This window comes from Microtus pennsylvanicus, chromosome 9, assembly GCF_037038515.1.
Source record: "Microtus pennsylvanicus isolate mMicPen1 chromosome 9, mMicPen1.hap1, whole genome shotgun sequence".
Classification (NCBI taxonomy): Eukaryota; Metazoa; Chordata; class Mammalia; order Rodentia; family Cricetidae; genus Microtus; species Microtus pennsylvanicus.
In genome coordinates this window covers 65,119,400-65,141,723 of record NC_134587.1, presented here as the reverse complement: position 1 = coordinate 65,141,723, position 22,324 = coordinate 65,119,400, and the positions used below count along the sequence as shown (strand labels likewise).

At 44.5% G+C, this 22,324-nt stretch overlaps 1 protein-coding gene across 5 annotated transcripts in view; it reads right to left on the bottom strand.

Annotated features, from left to right (window-relative positions):
- Mcph1 (microcephalin 1) overlaps positions 1-22,324 on the bottom strand; it is a 199,832-nt gene that overhangs the window by 142,878 nt on the left and 34,630 nt on the right. For 3 of the 5 annotated variants that reach the window (XM_075986286.1, XM_075986287.1, XM_075986285.1), the window contains 2 exons: positions 19,955-20,055; positions 17,401-17,418 (listed from right to left, as the gene is read on the bottom strand). In XM_075986286.1, coding sequence (XP_075842401.1) covers positions 17,401-17,418; positions 19,955-20,055 — 119 coding nt within the window. The remainder of the gene's footprint in view (positions 1-17,400; positions 17,419-19,954; positions 20,056-22,324) is intronic. The other 2 variants (XM_075986284.1, XM_075986288.1) reach the window with 1 other exon arrangement.

Here is a 22,324-nt window from a genome sequence, read left to right as displayed (position 1 = left end):
TGTTGGGATCGTGCCCTTGTCTCTCCCCATGTAGGTACAGGTACAAGGGACCTGGCCTTGCCTCCTCATCTGGAAAACGGAGTACAGGAGCCCTTATACTCATCCCTGGAGATCTAGGGACACACCAAAGAATTCAGCTGGTGACCCTGTATGATGGCATCACAGAAGGAACCTGACTTCAATTCTCTTTTGAGTCTGGTGCCAGCTTCTGCTGGCTTCACGGTCTGGCCCTGTGGTACTCTATAAATGGATGGATGTTTACAGAGATTTTTGTCTTCACTATGAAAATAACAGAGAATCTGGCTCGAGAGATCTTTCAGTTTGTCTGTTTTGAGTTCGAGCAAATAAAAATTTCATGCTACCAAGTAGATATGCTGTTTTGTACCACCATAATCATGCCTGATCCATGACAGAAATGTGGAATCAAAGACACAAACTCTAGTGCTTTTGCATGCGTGCACACCATTGTACTGCACAGGGCCACAGTGAGAACATGTAGAACTACATATTGTCTACTTAAAAAATGCTTTTTAAAATTTTTAATTTGTTTTTTTTTTTAAATAAAGAAACACGGGTCTGCCACCTTTTCTCGGTTTCTAGTTCTACAATCTCACCTAGGGTCTCAGTTTGGTTACCCAAATGTCTGTCTTACAAAGTCTCCTTGTGGTGACTACCTCCCTAAGACATATCTACATGTATCTCTCTTCCTGTTCTCTCTGGCCCTTCTACCCTAGATCAATGACAATCTCTGGGTCACACTGTGACCCCAGAGAATTTGTATCTGCTTTCTTTTACACCCCTCCCCCCCCCACATAGAAGTCCCCATGGGAAACATACTTGGAAAATAAAGGCATTGATCATGGCGCTCTCTCTCTCTCTCTCTCTCTCTCTCTCTCTCTCTCTCTCTCTCTTGACTCTTCTAAGCTGCCATGCATAGTCTGGGGATGCAGGGATACCTAATCTCTCTGAATCTTTTTTTTTTTCCAAGACAGGGTTTCTCTGTGTAGCCTCTGTCCTGGAGCTCTCTCTGGAGTTCAGGCTGGCCTCGAACTCACAGATCTGCCTGCTTCTACCTGCTTCTGCCTCCTGAGTGCTGGGATTAAAGGCATGTACTCCCAGGACCCAACATGTATCTATACTTTAAATGAAAGTTATTCTTTATTGTAGTACATTAAATTTTGTCCTCCAGTTTGAAGATTCAGGGGCTACTCCAAGCTGGGATTCCCTTGGGACACCAAGGAAAATGCAAAGCCAGGTTCTAGCGCCAGAGTTGTAGCATAAACTCAGCATGCATCAGATCAGAGTACAGTGGTAGCTCCTGTATAAAGAGCAGGTCAAACACTAGGCACCATGCTTTCAACAAGGTCAAAGGAACACCTGTGAGAGGCACACCACAGCCACCTGTGTCCAACAGCTCCCATGAGAACCACACTATAGCCACCTGTGTCCAACAGCTCCTGTGACAGCCACACCATAGCCACCTGTGTCCAACAGCTCCCTTGAGAACCACACCACAGCCACCTGTGTCCAACAGCTCCTGTGACAGCCACACCATAGCCACCTGTGTCCAACAGCTCCCTTGAGAACCACACCACAGCCACCTGTGTCCAACAGCTCCTGTGGCAGCCACACCATAGCCACCTGTGTCCAACAGCTCCTGTGACAGCCACACCACAGCCACCTGTGTCCAACAGCTCCCGTGACAGCCACACCACAGCCACCTGTGTCCAACAGCTCCCGTGAGAACCACACCACAGCCACCTGTGTCCAACAGCTCCCGTGACAGCCACACCACAGCCACCTGTGTCCAACAGCTCCCTTGAGAACCACACCACAGCCACCTGTGTCCAACAGCTCCTGTGGCAGCCACACCACAGCCACCTGTGTCCAACAGCTCCTGTGACAGCCTCACCACAGCCACCTGTGTCCAACAGCTCCCGTGAGAACCACACCACAGCCACCTGTGTCCAACAGCTCCCGTGAGAACCACACCATAACCACCTGTGTCCAAGAGATCCTGACAGCCACACCACAGCCACCTGTGTCCAACAGCTCCTGTGACAGCCTCACCACAGTGAGACTATCCAGCTCTCCATAATTCTTCTGTTGAGCATCAGTGCAGACCATCCACAGTTTATCTGAGGTTTTCAAACAGCTCCTCCCCCACCCTATTCTGTGATGACCCTCATGAAGGAATGCCACCAAATGAGGTAGCTTGGATTGGAGATACCCTGGAACCTACATATTTCCTAGACCCCTGCTCTAAGAAGTTAAGGATATTGAATGCTCTAAGCTATTTTCAATGGGGGTGGGGAGAGCATTCCTACTAAACTAAAATATTTTAATAATCACTCAAAAGTTTAGGTAAATCTTTGGGAAATGAAATTAGTTGAATACTTTAGGTTTGAGGAAAAATAGCTAATGTTCCATTGTATTATTAGCAAAGATTTTAATTCATTCTTCTCATACGTGTTTGTCCATAAGCTATCTAGATTTACTTGTCTCATATGTGGGCGTCTAATAATGTTACTTCCACTAATATTTCTAAGTAACTATGGCCCTATCTTAAATCAGGTGTTCAAAATTTCCTGATGGCTTCCGAGATTTTGCCTTTGTCAATAGAACTAAAATAATATTTTGCACCTACAGCTGTGATGTTTCCTGGAAAACCACAAAAGCATGTGCTACTTTGTAAGAACACGGACCTGGAAATAGCTGTGTCCACATGACATGTTTCTCCTGATGACAATCCACAGGAAACTGTCAAAAAGAGATGGTTTGCCTCCCGCAGGTATCTGTGCAGTGGAAGGGGAATGGAACGGAATGGATACTACTTCTATTAACGTTCCACTGATGTGTAGGGTTTATGCAGGACTAGCAACTTTTTTTGAAATTCCTGCTCTAATTTTATGCTTGACAGACCACAAATATGTCTCAGGACTGCGGTGATATTGTGTTTGTGCTATAACAAACAAAGCTTGCCTAAGGATCAGAGTGTGGAGTGAGCAACTAGTTAGCCATAGAGGCCTGGGACCCAGGAGGGAGAAGCAGAGAGACCTCTGTGAGTTCAAGGCCAGCCTGGTCTACACTAAACTGAGCCAGTCTCAAAGAGAAACAAAGCGAGGGGGTGAAGGCTCACACCTTTAATCCCAGAACTTGGGAATCACATGCCTTTAATCCCAACACTAGAGATGTGGAGACAAAAAGGGATACAGTTGGGCAGAGAGAGGACTGACCATAAGGCTGGAGGAGAGAGGAGCTCAACCCATTCAGTCAGGACTGTAGAGAGACAGGATGCCCCATTTGGTCTGAGGACTGCATAGAGGATCCTCTGCTTCTTGATCCTTCAGCTTTTACCCACTAACGTCTCAACTCTGGGTTTCTATTAAGGCCAATTAGGGCTATTTTCTTTCATCTGATTTTTCTTCTGTGAGGTCTATCATGCATTTGTTTATTTATTATTTATTATATATACAAGTGCCATGGAGAGTGTGTGGAGCTCAGGACAGCTTGTAGGTTTTCTCCTTACACTGTGTGGACCCCAGGGATTGAACTCAGGTGGTCAGACATGGGGCAAGCACCTTCACCCACTAAACCATCTCGCAGGACCCGCCTTCTTCTATAAATAGATCAAATTCCTACTTCTTTTGGAAAATAAGGTTGATCATTATTTACAGATGTCTTCCCTAAACTTTGTGTTTTGCACACCATGTTCAACCCAAACTCTCCGTTGCCATAATTTTTTATAATTAAACCTCACCATATCTTTGAGATTTGAAAATGGCCACTAATAAGTTAATTACACTCGTCTTGAGTTTTGCTTTGTTCTGATCCCCTCCACCCACTGCTCTCAGGGAATTAAACTGGGGTTTCCAGAGCTCTGAGAAGCAGATGTACCCTAGGGACTGCTAACCAGCCAAGCAGAACAGTTTATTCCTATACGTAAATGAGCTAAGGGGTGGGAGTGCTCCAGGCTTTCAGTTGGGATATGGTAGATGAGTCTGTGTTCTGTTGTGTAGTAGACAGGAGACCCTTTCTTATGCTATCTGGATCTCATAATGAACTGATGATAGGCCATACTTTTGTGAACAGAAAGGACATATTTGGAAAAGATTTATTATTCTTTCTCCCTGTTTGGTCTTTCCAGAACCCAGAAACTGTGATATAACATTTTCCCCCCAGAGGTTCAATGTAGTTTGTCTTCGCTGTTATCAGGAAGCAACAAACCCTGGGTCACAGTGACAGCCTTGTCCACTATGTCATATTTAAGAATACCATTACACTAATTAGGAGACGTTTAAGGAACCCACGTTTGCTTTAGGGAGCCAGTGTTTATAATATTCTCTTTATGAAAGACTGGGACCTGCTTAAGGGATCCTTAGCCTTCAAAGGAGTGAAGAAGTCACAAGGTAATGGAGCAGCCATGGGACTTATGGAGGAAATCTCAGAAAGAGGGAAGTCATCCAAACATAAGGGGCTGTGGCTGACCTGGCAGCAGGCTCCTGCCTGGCTCAGCTTCCAGCCAGAAGAGCTGTTAAATGTGCAGTTGGACTCTTCAAGAAAGGCCCACAGGGGTTGGAGAGATACCTCAGCACATAAGGGCACTGTTTTAACAGAAAACCTGCATTTGATTCCTAGCACCTACATGGAGGCTCCTAACCATCCAGAACTCAAGTTCCAAGGGGATCTCTGACCTCCTTGGTCATACATGTAAACATACGTGTAAGTCAAACACTCATACACACAAAATATAATAAATTTTAAGAAAGAAAGAAAGATGGTGGCGCACGCCTTTAATCCCAGCATTCAGGAGGCAGAGGCAGACAGATCTCTGTGAGTTCGAGACCAGCCTGGTCTACAAGAGCTAGTTCCAGGACAGGCTCCAAAACCACAGAGAAACCCTGCCTCAAAAAAAAAAAAAAAAAAAGAAAAAGAAAAAAAAAAGAAAGAAAGGAAGGAAGGAAGGAAGGAAGGAGGGAGGGAGGGAGGGAGGGAAGAAATAAAGGTCCACAAATCAAATTTAAGGTCCTACTGATAAATTGCCATTCTAGCTTCAGTCATCTCTACAATTCAATTTAATAAACCCAGGGTTATTCTGTGACTATGAACAATCTCCCCAAGAGATGGTCTTTGATCAGGCAGTGAAGGACTATAGAGGAAAATATATCTGAGGCATGGGGTAGTGTCTGAATTCTCTAACTCCAGCCTTCTAACTGTCTGGGTGATTTCTGGACTTTATATATGAAAACTGTTCAGTGGGGTTTGAGACAATCTCACTCCCCATTCCCAGCACCCACTGGATTAGTGACCAGATTCACTGCACCCCCAGGAGTTACTAAATTCTCTTTTCTTTCCATCTCCTTTAGTACCCTTGGGACAAATCCTCTGATTTCTCTCACTAGACTGAGGGTAGGATGAGCCATTACCTGAGAGCTAAGGTCAAACTGGAGATGGGCTTTGCAGAACTGGGTACCACAACAGACCAAGCCAAACCACATGTGGGCTTGGTTCTCCTGGGACTGGTTACAGCACTGCACACCGCTCAGGTCATGTTTCCGTTGTATCACAAGTTCTAGGAACCCCACCTTAGGACTGACCTGTGTACTCAAAGTGTTCCCTTCCTCCCTGGGGCTGGCTGACTGTCCACCTGGGGACTCAGTCCTGCCTGTCTTCCACGACAACCTTTAGACTAGTAATAGTTCTCCTTTCCGTTCTAGCTGTTACTCTTTAAGGTCCCAAAGGTCCTAAAAAAAAAAAAAGTGATGCTTGCCGGGCAGTGGTGGTACATGTCTTTAATTCCAGCACTTGGAAGGCAAAGACAAGCGGATCTCTGTGAGTTCGAGACCAGCCTGGTCTACAGAGCTAGTTCCAGGACAGCTAGGGCTGTTAAACAGAGATACTCTGGCGGGGGAGGGGTAGTGATGCTTGCTGTTAGGTCTCAAACTCAGAACAAATGACTAAGGAGCCTGTTTAAAATATCAAAGTGAACAGTCTCAGTCCCTACCTAATACGTGGTGTTTCTTGCTGGCAACCACCTCCCACCCCACCTCACCCTACCCTGGTGCCCTAAACTCTTCAGCCCAGGGAGAGGCTGGGCTTCCCTTCCCCCAGCTTCTATGAATCCTATATAATATAAGCCATTTTTGCTACTTTTTTTTTTGGCCTCTTGGTCTTTGGTTCCCAGGCGCCTCCCTTGCTCCCTCTCTTCCTCTCTTGCGCCCACTCCTCCCCACCCGCCATGGCTCCATTCAGTCTGGAACATTCCAGATGCCTCTGCCTCTGCTCTCCCTCATATCTACAATAGGCCTTCCCCTCCACCATACTTAAGAGCAGTCATGAGTTTGGTTTTCATTCATTCTTCACCGCATCTCAACAGGTCCATTTTGTCAGGTCCATCTTGTAGGAGTCCGGTCTCACGCCACAGTCCCCCACTGCAGGAACAGGCTAAGAGCAATACAACAGCCTGTTCAGCTCTCTGCATTCCCTTCCTCTTCACTGGACTGGCCCAAGCTCTCCTAGGCTCCCGTCTCACCAAACAGGACCTGTGAGCACTCTGTCCGTGTGTCTGCTGTGTCTCACTCTCACAGCTGGGGTACCCCTTCCATTCACTCTATCACATGCTGTCTTAAATGCCTGGGAAGAAGGTTTTGATAAAGACTGGAAACACCCACAACACATCACAACTAGCTCTGCAGGGCTTTTACTATGACTGGGACAATAGTATAATTGAATAAATGGCTTTTGAAGTGCTCTAATTCCAAGTTCCAAATTAACTTTGGTCAGTTTAGAATAGCTATTCATCAGCAATGAGGAAATGTTTGAATAGTTAATAGGTACCTTTGGTTTCCCCCTGATCCCTGAAGTGGAAGGTAAGTCCCTAGTGCTGAAGACACCATGAGCTTCAAATACAGGGCCCAGATGTCCGGAGCTGGAACTGACCTAAATGCCTCTTCCCTGAGGACTAGCTTTCTTGGTACCAGAAAGTGCTATGCAAATTTCCAGCAGTTCTACCCATCTATGACCCCTATGAGCCACAACAATGACCAGCAGGGCACCATAACCCTGGGTTATTATGCAGGGTGCACTAGTGGCGCACACACCTTGGAGGTAACAACGGCTCTCTAATTGCACTTAAGACTCACTCAACAAGAGGGGAAAATGCTTGGGAATAGAAACTTAGCCTCTAGCCCATGCAGTCAGTCACACAGTATCAATAGGAACTACAAACTGACCCCACCGGGAAGGAATAGCTAATGCATGCATTGCAAACACAGCTTTTAACTTAAGAAAACATACTTTTTGATGTTTCTAAAGCAAAGGTTCCAGAGAGTTGAGAAGGAGGAAGGAGAGAAGGGGAGGCTGAGGAGGGAATATGACATTTGGGAAATTGCAGTTGATTTTGTTTTAGTAAGATCAAAGGTAGGTCAAACCAAACAGATGTACTTGTTTTATTAGTGATAAAGAGAAACATTTCATAAATAAAACACTGTAAAACTGTTTGGGTATAGGTATCAACTTTCAGATAAACAGTCAAATTACCTTTCCTTAAAAATGAGTGAACAGGTTAGGAGGTGGTGGCACACGCCTTTAATGGACTCTGTGAGTTCCAGGCCAGCCTGGTCTACAGGGAGAGTTCCAAGACAGCCAGAGCTGTTGTTATACAGAGAAACCCTGTCTAGAAAAAAAACAAACGCACAAAAAGAAAGCAAAACAAGAATATGTGAATTGAGGACATAATCCATGCATTTTTAAAGATGACTGATTTTGTTCACTCCTGGTGTAAATCCATAAGAGCACAAGCACTGTTAGAATCAGAAAAATCAACTACGGCAAAGCATAAAAGCTGCCAAAGCAAACAGCCCCCCTTCCCCAAGTCTTCCTATCACTCTCTAGAATGTTCCAAACCTCCAGCAGCTATGTCATGTAAAGTCCTTTCTGGAAGTTAGAGGAATGGCCGGCACCCGTGGTGCATTCCAAGTGTGTGGCAGCTTTAGCAGCAGAGTCTTGTAAGTAGCCACACTGCCTTCCAAATAGTCATCTTTTACACCCTTAAGCTGGTGCTGCCATCCTTTTTGGTCAAAGAACTTTCTTTTCTGCAAAGAGTGACAGTTACTATAGAAACTAAGAACTGGTCAAAATGCTGAGAACAAATGGCTGTCAACTGCTCACCTCTAAACGGGGCATCTATAACAACCTCTCCAAGACCCAGGGGACATGGGAAAAGGGTTGATAAAACAGTAAGAGCTACAAGACAGGAGGCATCCTGTAAAGCCCTGTTTCTGGGTATGACACGGTCAATGTAATCATGAGCACACAGTAGCTGTGGCTAGCTGCAGAAGATCTACACGCGTGTGCATGCATGAACACACACACACACACACACACACACACACACACACACACACACACACACAGAGCCATGATAGCATGAGGGGATTAGATGGAAGGGTCTGGAGGACTAAGAGAGTGTAGTAATATGGGCGGCGGCAGGGTTGCGTCCCCAAATCCCCAGCCGCCTGCCCGGCTCGCTTATGCCCCAAATAATTACACGGACACTGTATTCTTTTAAACACTGCTCTGGCCCATTTCTAATCATCTGTGTAGCGCCCCTAGGTGCGCTTACCGGGAAGATTCTAGTCTAAGTCCATCCTGGGTCGGAGCTGGGGCATGGCGTGCGTCTTCCCTGGAGCAGGTAGCATGGCGTCTCTCCTGCGTCTGCTCCGGAGAGCGGAGCTGTGGACTCTGACCTCACTTCCTCTTCCTCCCAGCCTTCCCTTCTGTTTACTCCACCCACCTAAGGGTGGGCCTATCAAATGGGCCTAGCAGTTTCTTTATTGCTTAAACAATGAAATCAACAGATTGATATATGACACTCCACATCACTTCCCCTTTTTCTGTTTAAACAAAAAAAGGAAGGCTTTAACCTTAACATAGCAAAATTACATATAACAAAACAGTTATCAAGTAAAAGTTACATCAGAAACATTTATACATATAACAAAATTGACCTTAAATCTCTATAAATAAAGCAAAATCTATACTAATGCAAATTATTCATACCTATATCATATCCCCCTTTAAATGTAAAAGAATGTTTATAAACCATATTTGGGAACATGGGCGCAGTTTTTCTCTCCAAACTGCTTCCTGCTGAATGGGGGCGTCGTTAATCAGATTATTTAGGGTGTAACCTGTGTGCCAGGTTTATCTCAGTTGGCAGTTGAGCAAAGCAATTTTCTGAAGATGTTCACAGCAACCCTTCAGGAGGACGTGGTTCATCATACCAAATCGGAATAGAAGAAATGAACAGGGTCTCATCCTCTGTGAAAACAAAAGAAGACTCTCTCCAAAGCATCATATCCTTAGACCCAAATTCTGAAGTCATACCCTCATGATATCCGTTCTGGTTCCACTTGGCAGCCCATATAATGAAATGTCTCTCTGTACTTAGCTCCTTCACAGTTAAAAATTTTAAAGAAAACACAATGTACATAATCCAGACTCTCTGTGAATTTTTCATCTTTACGCGGCTTATTTTTATTTATATCTATAACTATCTGTACTCTGTCTCTTTAAAGACTTTACTTTTACTTTTTTCTTTTTAAACCATTAACTTTATTCTCTATATTCTTTTTCTTCTCTCTCCCAAGCCAACGTACATTCATCCAACAGTGTGACTCGTTTAGTGGTCTGAATCTGTCCTATTGTGAATCTGCAATTTTTTACTATCCAGGAGCACTTTTGATTTGCGCCTTTAAATCATTAGGCGCTTAAGAATCTAAGCTGTGACATTTCTAGGTTAACTTTTTGCTTTTTGAGCGTATATCTGAAAACCAGGCTGTCTTTGAACTCTCAGAGATCCGCCTGTCTCTGCCTCCCAGGCATTGGGATTAAAGGCATACACTACTACACCTTGAACTCACAGAGATCTGTTTGTCTCTGCCTTCTAAGCACTGGGATTAAAGGCGTGTGCTACCACACCTTGAAGTCACAGAGGTCTATCTCCCTCTGCCTCCCAAGTGTTGGGATTAAAGGTGTGTACACACAACAACTCTCTTCCTTTTTTTGTTTTTTGCTTTAAGAACTTCAACTTTCAGCTGGCATATATTTTTAACACACTTTAAACCATTCAGAAATTTTCTCTGTCTTTGAATCTCTCTTTACTGTCTATCTCTCTTTTTCTGACCACAAGAGCCTTTAATTTACTAAGCAATATCAGTAGGACTAAAGGCGTGGCTTTGCCAGCTAGATCCAGTCCATTCCTTAGCTTTCCAGCCTCATGGCGGATATACAGGCTGCAGCCATGTTTATAGCCACACCTCTATGGCATTCAAGGTCCCTGCCAGCCAGCAAGCTACAACAGACAACACTCAAATCCTCTCTCGGTAGCCGGCCCTCCTGCCTCAGACAGTCAAGAGTTTTCCCTGGCAGGATGGCCCAGAAAGCCGGCATTTTTAAACGGCAGCTTTTTTCCTGCTATGGCTGAAAACCGAAAAGCATGCGTTCAGCTTTTCATCAACACTGTTTAAGTGTTTTGTGGCAGGACCTCTTAATGAGCCGCAGGGTTTTGCAGCTAAAGCTGAGTCAGGAAGCCTCTTGGGGCTACCAGGTAGGAGCGGCACTCAGCACTTTAATTCTGAGACTGAGCATGCAGCACAGAAATTCTTTTCATCCAAGTAACATCCAAATCTGACAGGCAGAGCACTGCGCAGTCTAAAAACACGTCTCTGTATGGCGGCAGGAATCCGCCATGCTCTTCCGCCTGCCTAAGCCTGATTCTGCCTTCTGCCCAGGAGCAGGCGGGGAGCTCTGAGTCATCGCACGGTCTCAGAGCACTCTCCTTCCGATCCCAAGTGGGAACACAAACATAGTCCAGAGTTTTCACTGGCGGCACAGCCCCAGGAAGCCACACTTTGAAATGACACAGCGTTTTTTCTGCTGCTGTTGCCGAATCAGGAAATCTCTCTACAGCACGCCACCAACAAACAGCAAAAATCTGTGTTAAACTCTCTCTCCCTTATTTTTAAGCCTTCTCAGGTTTTTTAAGTGGATTTAGTTAGCCACACGTCTGGGCGTCATTTGTAGTAATATGGGCGGCGGCAGGGTTGCGTCCCCAAATCCCCAGCCGCCTGCCCGGCTCGCTTATGCCCCAAATAATTACACGGACACTGTATTCTTTTAAACACTGCTCTGGCCCATTTCTAATCATCTGTGTAGCGCTCCTAGGTGCGCTTACCGGGAAGATTCTAGTCTAAGTCCATCCTGGGTCGGAGCTGGGGCATGGCGTGCGTCTTCCCTGGAGCAGGTAGCATGGCGTCTCTCCTGCGTCTGCTCCGGAGAGCGGAGCTGTGGACTCTGACCTCACTTCCTCTTCCTCCCAGCCTTCCCTTCTGTTTACTCCACCCACCTAAGGGTGGGCCTATCAAATAGGCCTAGCAGTTTCTTTATTGCTTAAACAATGAAATCAACAGATTGATATATGACACTCCACATCAAGAGAGGGATGCAGGAGAGCAACAGGTGAGTATGTTTGAGTATGTTCACAATCCTCTCCAGGCACTACACACGAGTAGTGCTCATACAGACATGTAGGTAAAACATGCACACATAATATAAAAATAAGTAAACCTTAAAAAAATAGATCAGGCTGAAGAAATAACTTAGGGCCTAAGAGCAGCTGTTGCTCTTCCAGAGGACCCAAGTTTGGTTCCCCGTGTCCATACTGGACAGCTCACAACTGCCTGTAAGTCTAACTCCAGAGTACCCAACACCCTCTGACTTCTTTGGGAACTAACCCAAGTGTGCACATGTATACACTTATATTCTTTTTAAAAAGTTTACTGGAGGAAGTGGAACCAGTCAAGAAAAATACAAAAAATTAGCAAGAAAGAATTTTATTAATACTGAAACCGACTTTAGTGTTGTAATATAAAACAGAATTAAGAAGCAAATATACTTTGAAAAAAACAAGATAATTCCACAGAAAAATAAAACACTATAATTTATAATAACATACTTATTGAAAATCTAAAGATGAAGATCCCTCATCCCAAACTGCTCTAATCTGACAGGCAACAGACATGAGATTTTCTTGGACAGACATTGACATAAATCTCCACTTACATCCAAAAGCCAAAAAAGCATGCCAAAAAAATATTTGAAATGCTTCTTTCGTTGAACTGATATACTGCCTCATTGATTTGTAATTGGCAGCTTTTCTATGTCATTATTTAAAGTCTTCCCTTTTCTTTTTTTAGAAAAAGAGAAACAAAATAAAATACCCAAATTACCCTGTCTTAATACTAATAAGTAGTAACCCTGAATATCTAGAGAACAACACTGTTTACAAGGGTCAGAATGTTAGAGAATTAAGGAAGGGCCAAGGAAAAAAAACCCAGGGATGGAGAGAAAGTCTTGGTCTTGCCAGGGAGGCGATACAGACCTGCTTGGGAAAGCAGCTCATCTTTGTGCGGACGGGCAAAGAGGTCACACACTCCCACACTAGGCATGGTGTTGTATGAGGTTCACAACTGAAGCGGCCCCGCCCTTAGGACACAGGCCTCCAGAGATACCGGACACAACATCAAGTCTACTGGCTTTACCTCCTATGCTTTGAACACACGATGTTCCCCAGGCTCCTCACTGAAGCAGCCCTGCCCTTAGGCGCACTGCCATCTGATTTCCATGGAAATAGCGTGAAGTTTATAGGCCTTGTCTCCTACTCTCCTTTTCCTTCCTTACTTCACCCTTGGCTTCAACCTCAGGCTGTGGATGTTCCAGGGGACATGGCCAGCCCCTTCTTCCCAGGGGTATCTTCCGTGAGAGAACACTAGTCCCTGAAACTTCTCAGTAAGCCTTCCCTCACATTGTATGGGACAGAAGTGAGTCACCAACTAAGTACGAGTAAGAACAGCATGAATGTGGTTAGCTCAGCTGAGTCATTGGGGGCAGGATGGACATAGCGTGGTTACCAGCGTGGTGGTGACTCCCTGGAGAGCAGGTGTGTACTGAGGGGGCACAGGACCGAGTAGCAATCCACACAGTAAGTTTCTTTACTTCCAGAGAATCCTCCACACGGAAGGAATTGATATTTTCAAGCAGATGGCTGGGGTCAACTATCATCTAGCCAACATCCCCCAAATAGTACATTTATTAAACTAGACCTTAGAAACCAGCAGCTACATCTATGGGACAGTAAAGCTCACTGGCATCTTGTCTGGACTTAGAGAATCACCATGGAAACACAATGCTAGGTGTGCCTGAAGGTTTAACTACAGGTAAGGGGCACTATGCCATGGGTGGGGCTCTGGATTGGATACAAAGGAGAAGTGAGCTAAGAACCAGCATTCACCTGTCTCCCGACTGCAGGTGAGTGAGCTCAGCAGGCTCACACTTCTGCCACTATGACCCAAAGCCACCACAGACTGGAAGCCAAAATAAATGCTTCCCTTTTTGTTGCCTTTGTAAGATATTTTGTCACAGCAACCAAAAGTAACTAACACAACATATTTAGATGGGATCTGATGACTCAGCCTTGCCCAGATCTTGACTGCCCACCAGCCATCTTAATAGACTCTTGGAAGACCTTATCTCTCTGCCACACAGGACTCTCAGCAAGGAGTGCTTTGTCACCTTGGCCTCCAACTGTATATGGCCCAGAAGTCACTGAGGGTCTAGGGGAATCTGTCCAACAGGCCCTCACTTCCACCATCTCCAGTCCAAATATATCTTGTTGCTGCTGCTGGTTCAGAGGCAGGGTCTCACGTGGCTCGGGCTAAACACGCTCACATTGCTCTTCTTATTCGTAATTAGTTTGGTAGAGGCTTCTGTCCAATATAAGGCTTGAATTTGCTACACAGCTGAGGATGACCTTGACCTCCTGATCCTCCTGCCTCCCCCTCTTGGGTGCTGGGATTAGTCACGTGCACCACACCACAGCCGTATTTGATGACTTCTGAGCTACACCCGTCACAATGCATCCAAAGCTCTTTGAAGATTCCATTCAATATTTTCTATAGAAACATTTTCTATCATACATAACAAGAAGAAGGCAGTAACCCTCTCATGGGAGCAGACAGTAATTGTGGGCCATGCACATGCCACTGGTTTCTAAGCGGCCTCATAAAGCAGCATCCGCTGATGAACCCTGCACCTGCCACAATGAGAGCTCATCCTCCCTCTCCCAGCTCTGGGTTTGGTGTGCTGGGAAGGGTTTATCAAAGGAACAGCAGATCAAACAGCTGTGTTAGAAACAAACGCTCAGTCTCTCTAAACCCATCTCCCAAAGGCTCTCAACGGACCCACCCTGAGATGGCCCTATCTCAGTGAACCCAGCAGGAATAAACAGCAGGAAACTGTTTATGGGGGCATTTAGAAAATGTGTCATCTTAGAGGAAGTGTGACAATTCCCTGACTCGCTTAATAATAAATACTCTCATGTTGAATTTTCAAGAACAAAAACAAATATCACCTGTCATCTGGATGAATCACTGCTATTTAAACTTGAAAGTTAAGCTTGAAATCAAAGCATCCACCATAATATCTAAAGGCATACAGCCAAAGTCCTGGAATTACTGCAAACTGGAAAATTATTTACTTTCTCATAACAGTGAGATACATGTCTGGAGCCCCTTTTCATGGAGGAAAGAAGCCGTATGTCAGGAGTCAACTGCAGTGACGTACTACAGCATGCAACCTTGAGGAGAGACTCCATCTTTCATGATGCAAAACTCCCTCTCTAGGAGGGAGCATCTACAAAAAAACAAAACGAAACAAAAACACACTATGTGGCAATGATTCCAATGGAGTAGGAACAGAGAGCACAAAAAATGACAGAAACATGTTGAGTCAAAAAGTCAAAGAGGGGAAGGAGAGATGGCTTGGTGGTTAAAAGCACTGGCTGCTTTTCCAGAGGATCCACATCTGATTCCCAGCATCCTTCCAGCAGCTCAGAATCTGTAACTCCAGTCTGAGGAGGTCTGATGCCCCTTGTGGTCTTTGTGAGCACTGCACACTATGGAACCTAGACATACATGAAGGCAAAACATCCACATACATAAAACAAATGAAAACGTAAAAGGGAGGGCTTGGGAAATGGCTCAACGGGCACAGCACTGATTATGAAAGTGTGAGGACTGAAGTTTAGATTTACAAACCTACTGTACCCATACACATGTGAACACACACACATACTACATCCCTGATGTGTATGGAGAGTACTGCGAGACAACACAGAGCATGCTCCTATAGACTCAAAGCCTAGGAAAGTTTACAGAATAGCAATTATTAAAATCCATGCAGGTTATTTGTGTCCTCGCTCACGTACAGGCTTTTAAGAATGCACGTGTTCTGGGCCAGGAAGACATCTCAGGGGGTAAAAAGACTTGCTATGTAGCCTGACAACCTGAGGTACAGCGTGAGAACCCACACAGTAGAAGGTACCCAATGACTTCCATATGTAAGCCATAGAACACATGTGTATACACACATACAAATTATCATCATCATCATCTTTTAAAATGCTAATAGAAATGGAAGCATTCTATCCGGTGTATGGTTTCTTTTAAAACAACAAAAACCTTGTTAAAATAGGTGTGGTACATTGGTCCTCTGCTTCTGCCCAAGGCTTTGCATCTATGAAAGCCATCTGCAAATCCTCTGTGCTCTGACCCACAGCTTGTCTTCCTGCGGAACAACCTGGATTGGCAGGCATAGCCCCAAAATGATATTTTATAAACTCTGCCACTGACCAAGAGCTATGCAGTTGATGATTCAGGTTAAATTTTTCTTGAGGATAATAATCTTTCGGACAACAACAAGCCCAGAAGTAAAAGAACAAACGAAAAACCGCGGAGGAACAGAGTTCATGTACTTTTATGGAGTTCAAGCATGAAGCGTACATTTAGCTTCCTTGAGTTCTATGCTCAATAATTCAATGGTCAATTTGCCTGAGTAGTTTATATTCCTCCCTCTCTGCGATGATGTACAACTTTATCACCGCCTACAACTAAACATACTATAAACCAAAGAGGAAAGCTAATAAACTGCTTAGCCAAGCTCTCAGAGTAAAAAGAGGTCAAATAAACTTATCAGTATTAGAACTGTCAACCTAAAAGAGACTGATGACAGACTGAGTGTAAAGATACTCTTCCTATTGAAAGTGTGTGTCAAACCAAAGTCATTCTAATGGAAGTTATAATCTTGAGACTATAAACTCTTTATAGAATTTTATTTGTTCCCTACTAAAAAGAAACTCAGGTAAGATAAGGGTATTTATTGCTGTGATAAACACCATAACCAAAAGCAACTTGGGGAGGAAATGGTTTATTCCGCCATGCAGTTTATAAGTCCATCACTGAGGGAAGTCAGGGCAGGAACCTAGAGGCAGAAGCTGCAGCGGAGGTCATGGAGAGGAGCTGCTTACTGGTTTGCTCCTCATGGCTTGCTCAGCTTGCTTTCTAATACAATTCAGGACCACTTGCCCAAGGGTGGCAATGTCGCCAGTAGATGGGCTGTTCCACATCAAATATGAGTCAAGAAAAGCATTACAGATTTGCTTAAACAGGCCATCTGATGGAGGCATTTTCTCTGTTGCAGTTCCTCTTCCCAGATAATTCTAGTTTTTGTCAAGTTGACAAAAACAACCAACCAGAACAACACTTAGATATTTAATGTATTTTTCTTGACCAATCGAAGAATTTTTCTTTTGACTTTGTCTTCCCTTTTCACAAAGGGATGCACATAGGGGACTATGAGATGCTGGGGGTGGGGAGGTGAAGTGCTCTCTGTACAGGCATGAGGCCCAGAATCCAAATCCCCAGCATCCATGAGGTTGGGGGCAGGGGAGAGGGGAGATAAAGACAGGTGTGTCCCTGAAGTTTGATGGCTAGCCAGTCTAGGCAATTAGTGAGTTCCAGGTTCAGTGAGTTCCAGATTCAGTTCCTGTCTCAAGAAATAAAGTGTGGGGGCTGGAGAGATGGCTCAGTGGTTAAGAGCATTGCCTGCTCTTCCAAAGGTCCTGAGTTCAATTCCCGGCAACCACATGGTGGCTCACAACCATCTGTAATGAGGTCTGGTGCACTCTTCTGGCCCGCAGACATACACACAGACAGAATATTGTATGCATAATAAATAAATAAATAAATATTAAAAAAAAGAAATAAAGTGTGGAGCAATGTTGACTTTGTCCTCCATATGCAAGTGCATACATATACAAATGTTTACATCCCCCAGAACCCCCCCAACAAATCAATAAAAGGATATATGCATCTCTCTCTATATATATCATTTTAAAGTGTACACACGCACACACATACACACACACATATATATGTGTATATATATATATATATATATATATATATATATATATATATATATATATATACACTTCATACCTACCATTTTAAGTCTTCTTTTCTAAAAAAAAAATCATAAAAACTAAGCCATAGTCTCCAGTGGTGATAGACTGAGTCCTGTAAATCTACCAACAAACTAGGTTCAGTCAGAAAACTGTACAAGATACAAACAGGCAAGCAATATCTGTGATAACACTGCCCCAGCAGCCAGCTGGCAGCACTGAATGGCTGACATGGCATCTGAGGTTCACATTGCCTGGGACAGTCAGACTCCCAGAGTCAGAGGCCCAGCTCTCAACCAGCCCGTCTCCTACCTAGACAGCAAAACAACATGCTCCTAGCTGTGGAATATAGGAGTGAAACTATGAGAAACTGCAGATAATCAAAACAGAAAAATGGGAAAGCAGAGGTGTCAGAGACAGACTTCAAAATGAGCATGCATGCTGCAGACTGAAAATGATCAAATAAATTCAAATAAAGCTACAAGAACCTAAAAGAACAACGAACAGATGATGAACTTCAGTTTGTAGATTGACTAATGGACTTATAGTGAACAAAAGGGGAGATGGAAACAAAATTGATTTAAAAAAAAACAACGTAAGTAAAGATACAAGAGAGGCCAGGCTTGGCTGAGCATGTCTTCAATGCCAGCACTCAGAAGAAAGAAAGGCAAACATCCCTGAAATTTGAAGCCAGCCTGCTCTACAGAGCAAATTCCAGGCCAGCCAGGGCTACAGAATGGAACCTACCTTACAAAAAGACCCCAAGGAAAGAAACATCACAAAGTATGAACTCCAGAAGCAATGGGTAACACATGGTAACACTGTAGTGCCAGCAATGCAGAGCTGAGAAAATGAGCAGAAGCAGCAATAGCTGGTAACTTCCCAGAACAAACCACAGACCAAACAAGAAGGCCTGTGCCCTCAGGAAGGCTTACAATAAACATAGCACTGTGGTACAACTGTCAACGGGTAGGTACCTCATCTCCTTTGATGCACAGACCTTGGGTTTTCTCAAGGCCCCTACCCTTCACCCCGAATCTCCATGTTACACAGGATTCAGCATTACCCACTCTGACTGGCCTGCTAAGATGGACCCTTGATGCTCTAACCAGTTAGGGCCCAGAGAAACATCTGAGCTTCAACCTGTGTTCATCCCCACAGCAGCAGCACACACTATCCTGGCCACCAGATTGGTCAACCTACATGTGACACAATAATTAGCAGATGAAACCCCCTTCTCTCTCTCTCTCTCTCTCTCTCTCTCTCTCTCTCTCTCTCCTTCCTTCCTTCCTTCCTTCCTTCCTTCCTTCCTTCCTTCCTTCCTTTCATCTGTTTTTTTGCTTTTCATGACAAGGTTTCCCTGTGCATTTCTGGCTTCCTGGAACTTCCCCTGTAGACCAGGCTGGCTTTGAAACCATGGTGATTGATCCGCCTGTCTCTGCCTCCCAAATGCTGGGATTAAAGGTGAGTGCCACCTCCGCCCTGTGAAACCCTCTTTTTGACATTAACATTCAATTACGAGATGTTCGTTTCTTTGCAGCCCTGGAGATCAAACCACACAGGCTTACTGTTGCGCTAAAGCCCTGGTTCTATCACAATATTTTAAAAAGATAAAAAAGACAAATTCCATGCTTAATAAAATGGAAATCTCTTGCTTTGCACTGTACACAAAAACAGGGCCTGTCACAATCTCAGATCTCACTTTACCACGATCATCTAGTAAGGACGAAAACCAAGCAGGTGAAATTCTTGTTTCTGAGGGGAAATTGGGGAGGACGGGTACTAGTTTAACCTGGAGATGATTTAGATGAGGAACCTGTACTTAGTTACCAATCTAATCCACAATCCTATAGTCAGCCTTAATACCAGCAAACTGAACCACCAGATGCCGAACAAACGCCCATCCCCACCCTGCAGAAAAGATCTCAATGTGCTGGAAAGCTTAAATATAAAACACCTATCAAGGAATTTCTACCGTTTTTCAAATCCACCAAGTGGCAAAAGCACTTGTCCTCTCCATCCCTCTAGCGATGTCTAAGCAATTGAATCTCTCTTCCTGGCCTAGCAGGGTCATCTCCCCCACCATACAGACTTCAAGTTCACCATAGACTCCGTGAGCTTTCTGACTATTGGTTTTATGCCAGGCCTTGATTTATTCACAAACTGGCACAGAGCAACAGACACTGGCCCCACTGCCTAGGAGCAGCAGGAGGTTTGTTCACAGCCAGGCATGTGCTGGCAAAGCGACACGAAGAAGCTGTGTTTGTCAGCGCCAACACTTCCTCCTGCATGACGTCAGACCTTCAGTGTTATATGCAAACTGCCCACATTCACCGTAATTAATTTCTTTTTTCTTTGGTGCCTGTCCTGGAACTAGCTCTTGTAGACCAGGCTGGCCTCTAACTCCCAGAAATCCGCCTGCCTCTGCCTTCCTCCCGAGTGCTGGGATTAAAGTCGTGTGCCACCACCACCCGGCTGTAATTAATTTCTTAAACAAACACATGGTGCATGAAATAATTTGCCTCATTAACCCAGAGTAGAACATTATGATATCTTAGCATTTGAAGGTTTGGAATCACACTTTTATCCACTGACCTTTTGTCCTTTCCCACATTTCTTGGGTTTCTTGTGAGGTCTGACAAGGTCTGAACCAGAGCTGTCTGAAGTTTCAGGCCTCAACGGCTCACTGTTAACACCTAAAACCAAGTGGAGTGAAGGCTAGTTAGACACAACATGGATTGAATGCAAATGGAAGTTAAGCACAAACCAAGTTAAGCATTCTCTTGATGCCTAACGGGAAGAGAAGACAGCAGACTCTTTGAAGATTGGTTGGGCTTTTTAAGCAGAATATATGTGGGCCTACATGCGCCACATTTACGACCTTGGCAGGTGGCAGCTGTGGCAGGCGATGCCAGGTGAACTGCACATCCCACCTGTTGGCTGGTTCATGGGCAAACACAATGTGAGGCTGCCACTGCAGATGGCCCAGTACAGAAGACACTGCCCAACGCTCATGCTAGGCAAACAAATAAACACGCTCCATGGCAAAATAAAAGCACTTCCAGAAACTAAACGGTGCACATGAGAAAGTCTACCTTGCAGGTAGGACAGTTTGATAAAACCCAGAGTGACCCAAGTTTGAGGAGTCACACTTGAAAATGTCCATTCATGCTTCAAAACCAGAATTCTGTCTATAAAAATAGGGGCTAGCAAGATGGCTCTGTGGGTAAAAGATCCTGTCTGAGTCCCATCTCCAGATGTTAGACGGCAAGAACTAACTCCTTTGAGCTATCTTGATCTACACACACACACACACACCGTTGCACAATGCACTCCCTAATAAATAAGTGTAAAGATGAAATCAGTAAGCTCAAAAAAGAAGTAGAATAGTTAAGGGCTCCCCAGAATTCAAACTATGTTATTTGTATCCTGGGCCCTATGAACATTTTAAGGTCAACATTCTTTGTTTATAAATGTCTAAATTGGATCCCTTTGGAGACAAACCAATCACACAGTATTCTCCTTCCTCTTTAGCCATCTTTTAAATGTCATGTCTCTCTCAATCCTGGATAACTGCCCACCCACTAAAGCCCTCAATTGCTAAGAGGTGGATGGACTGCATCAGGCAGGTAAAGGGTTAACGAGTCTGCTCTAAGACACAGCACACTTACTCACTTTGTGACACCAACATTTCTGGATTGATTCCTGATGCTTTTAAAAAAGCACCTCTCAGCTCCTAACAGGCACGGAACACAGAATTTGTTTTTAATCATCTTTCAGATCCGAGATTACTAGTTAAGGGATAGAATATCCATAAGAGGGCAGAGGACCCTGACATAGCATGAAGCAAGCAAACAACCCTCACTTATTTTACCTCGCATGCTCTGCCATAGGAGGTTGCTCATCTTCTCTAAGGTCGCCAGGCAACCAAAAGCACCTGAGTGCAAAGTGGTTCTGAGCGGGCTGTGGGGCCAGTCTGGTCCCCCTCCACGCTATGCCTGTCTGTTCCTGCAGTGCCTCCTGTAACACCATCCATTCCTACGATGCTAATGTCCCTTCTCTAGACCTCCTGTCTAAGGCCACTCACCCACTGTCAACCTCCAGCAAACTGCTGGTTCTCCACATAAGAGTTTGATAACTGTCTGAAGCCCTAACTGGCTAACTTGATAATGAGGATTAATGTTCTATTTCTGAGACTTCAACTAGGTACTGAGAATGGGCTTCTGGTGAGGGCCCATCCACCCGGCTTCCAGATGGCAGCTTTATTGCTTACACTTCCTGTGGCAAAGAGGGCAAGAGGAGGATTCCTGGTATCTCTTACCCTCTTCATGAAACACTAATTTCTTCATTGGGGCCCCCGCCTTACGATCTCATCTGAATGTAATTTTCTTCCAAAGGCTCAACCCCCAAATACTCTCATCCAGGGTAGGGTTAGAGCTTGTCGGGGGTGGGGGGGAGGCCGGAGTGGAGGTGGACACAATGTTCTACCCAAACGATAAATTTTAGACGCCTCTCATTTTCAGACTAGCCTTATTGTACACATATTTTGTTGCCCTAGTTATCATAAAATAGTCAATTAAAAAATTTAAACAAGAACTTAGTAAAAAGATACAGTGGAACAGGAGTGTAATTCCAGGACCGTAGAGCAGTGGTTCTCAACTCCTGGGTTGCAACCCCTTTGGGGGTCATCTAAGATCATTAGAAAACACATATACTTACATTATAATTCATAACAGTAGCGGAATTACAGTTACGAAGTAGTAATAAAAATAATTTTATGGTTGTGGGTCATCACAATATAATGGAGTTGTATTAAAGGGTAGCAACATTAGGAAGATTGAGAATCACTGATCTAGAGGCTGAGATAGGGAGACTGCTCCAAGGCCAGGCTGGGCTACAGAGCAAAACAATGTCTTAAGTAACAAAAACAAATAGAAAAGAACCCCAGGTCCAACAGTTTTGTAA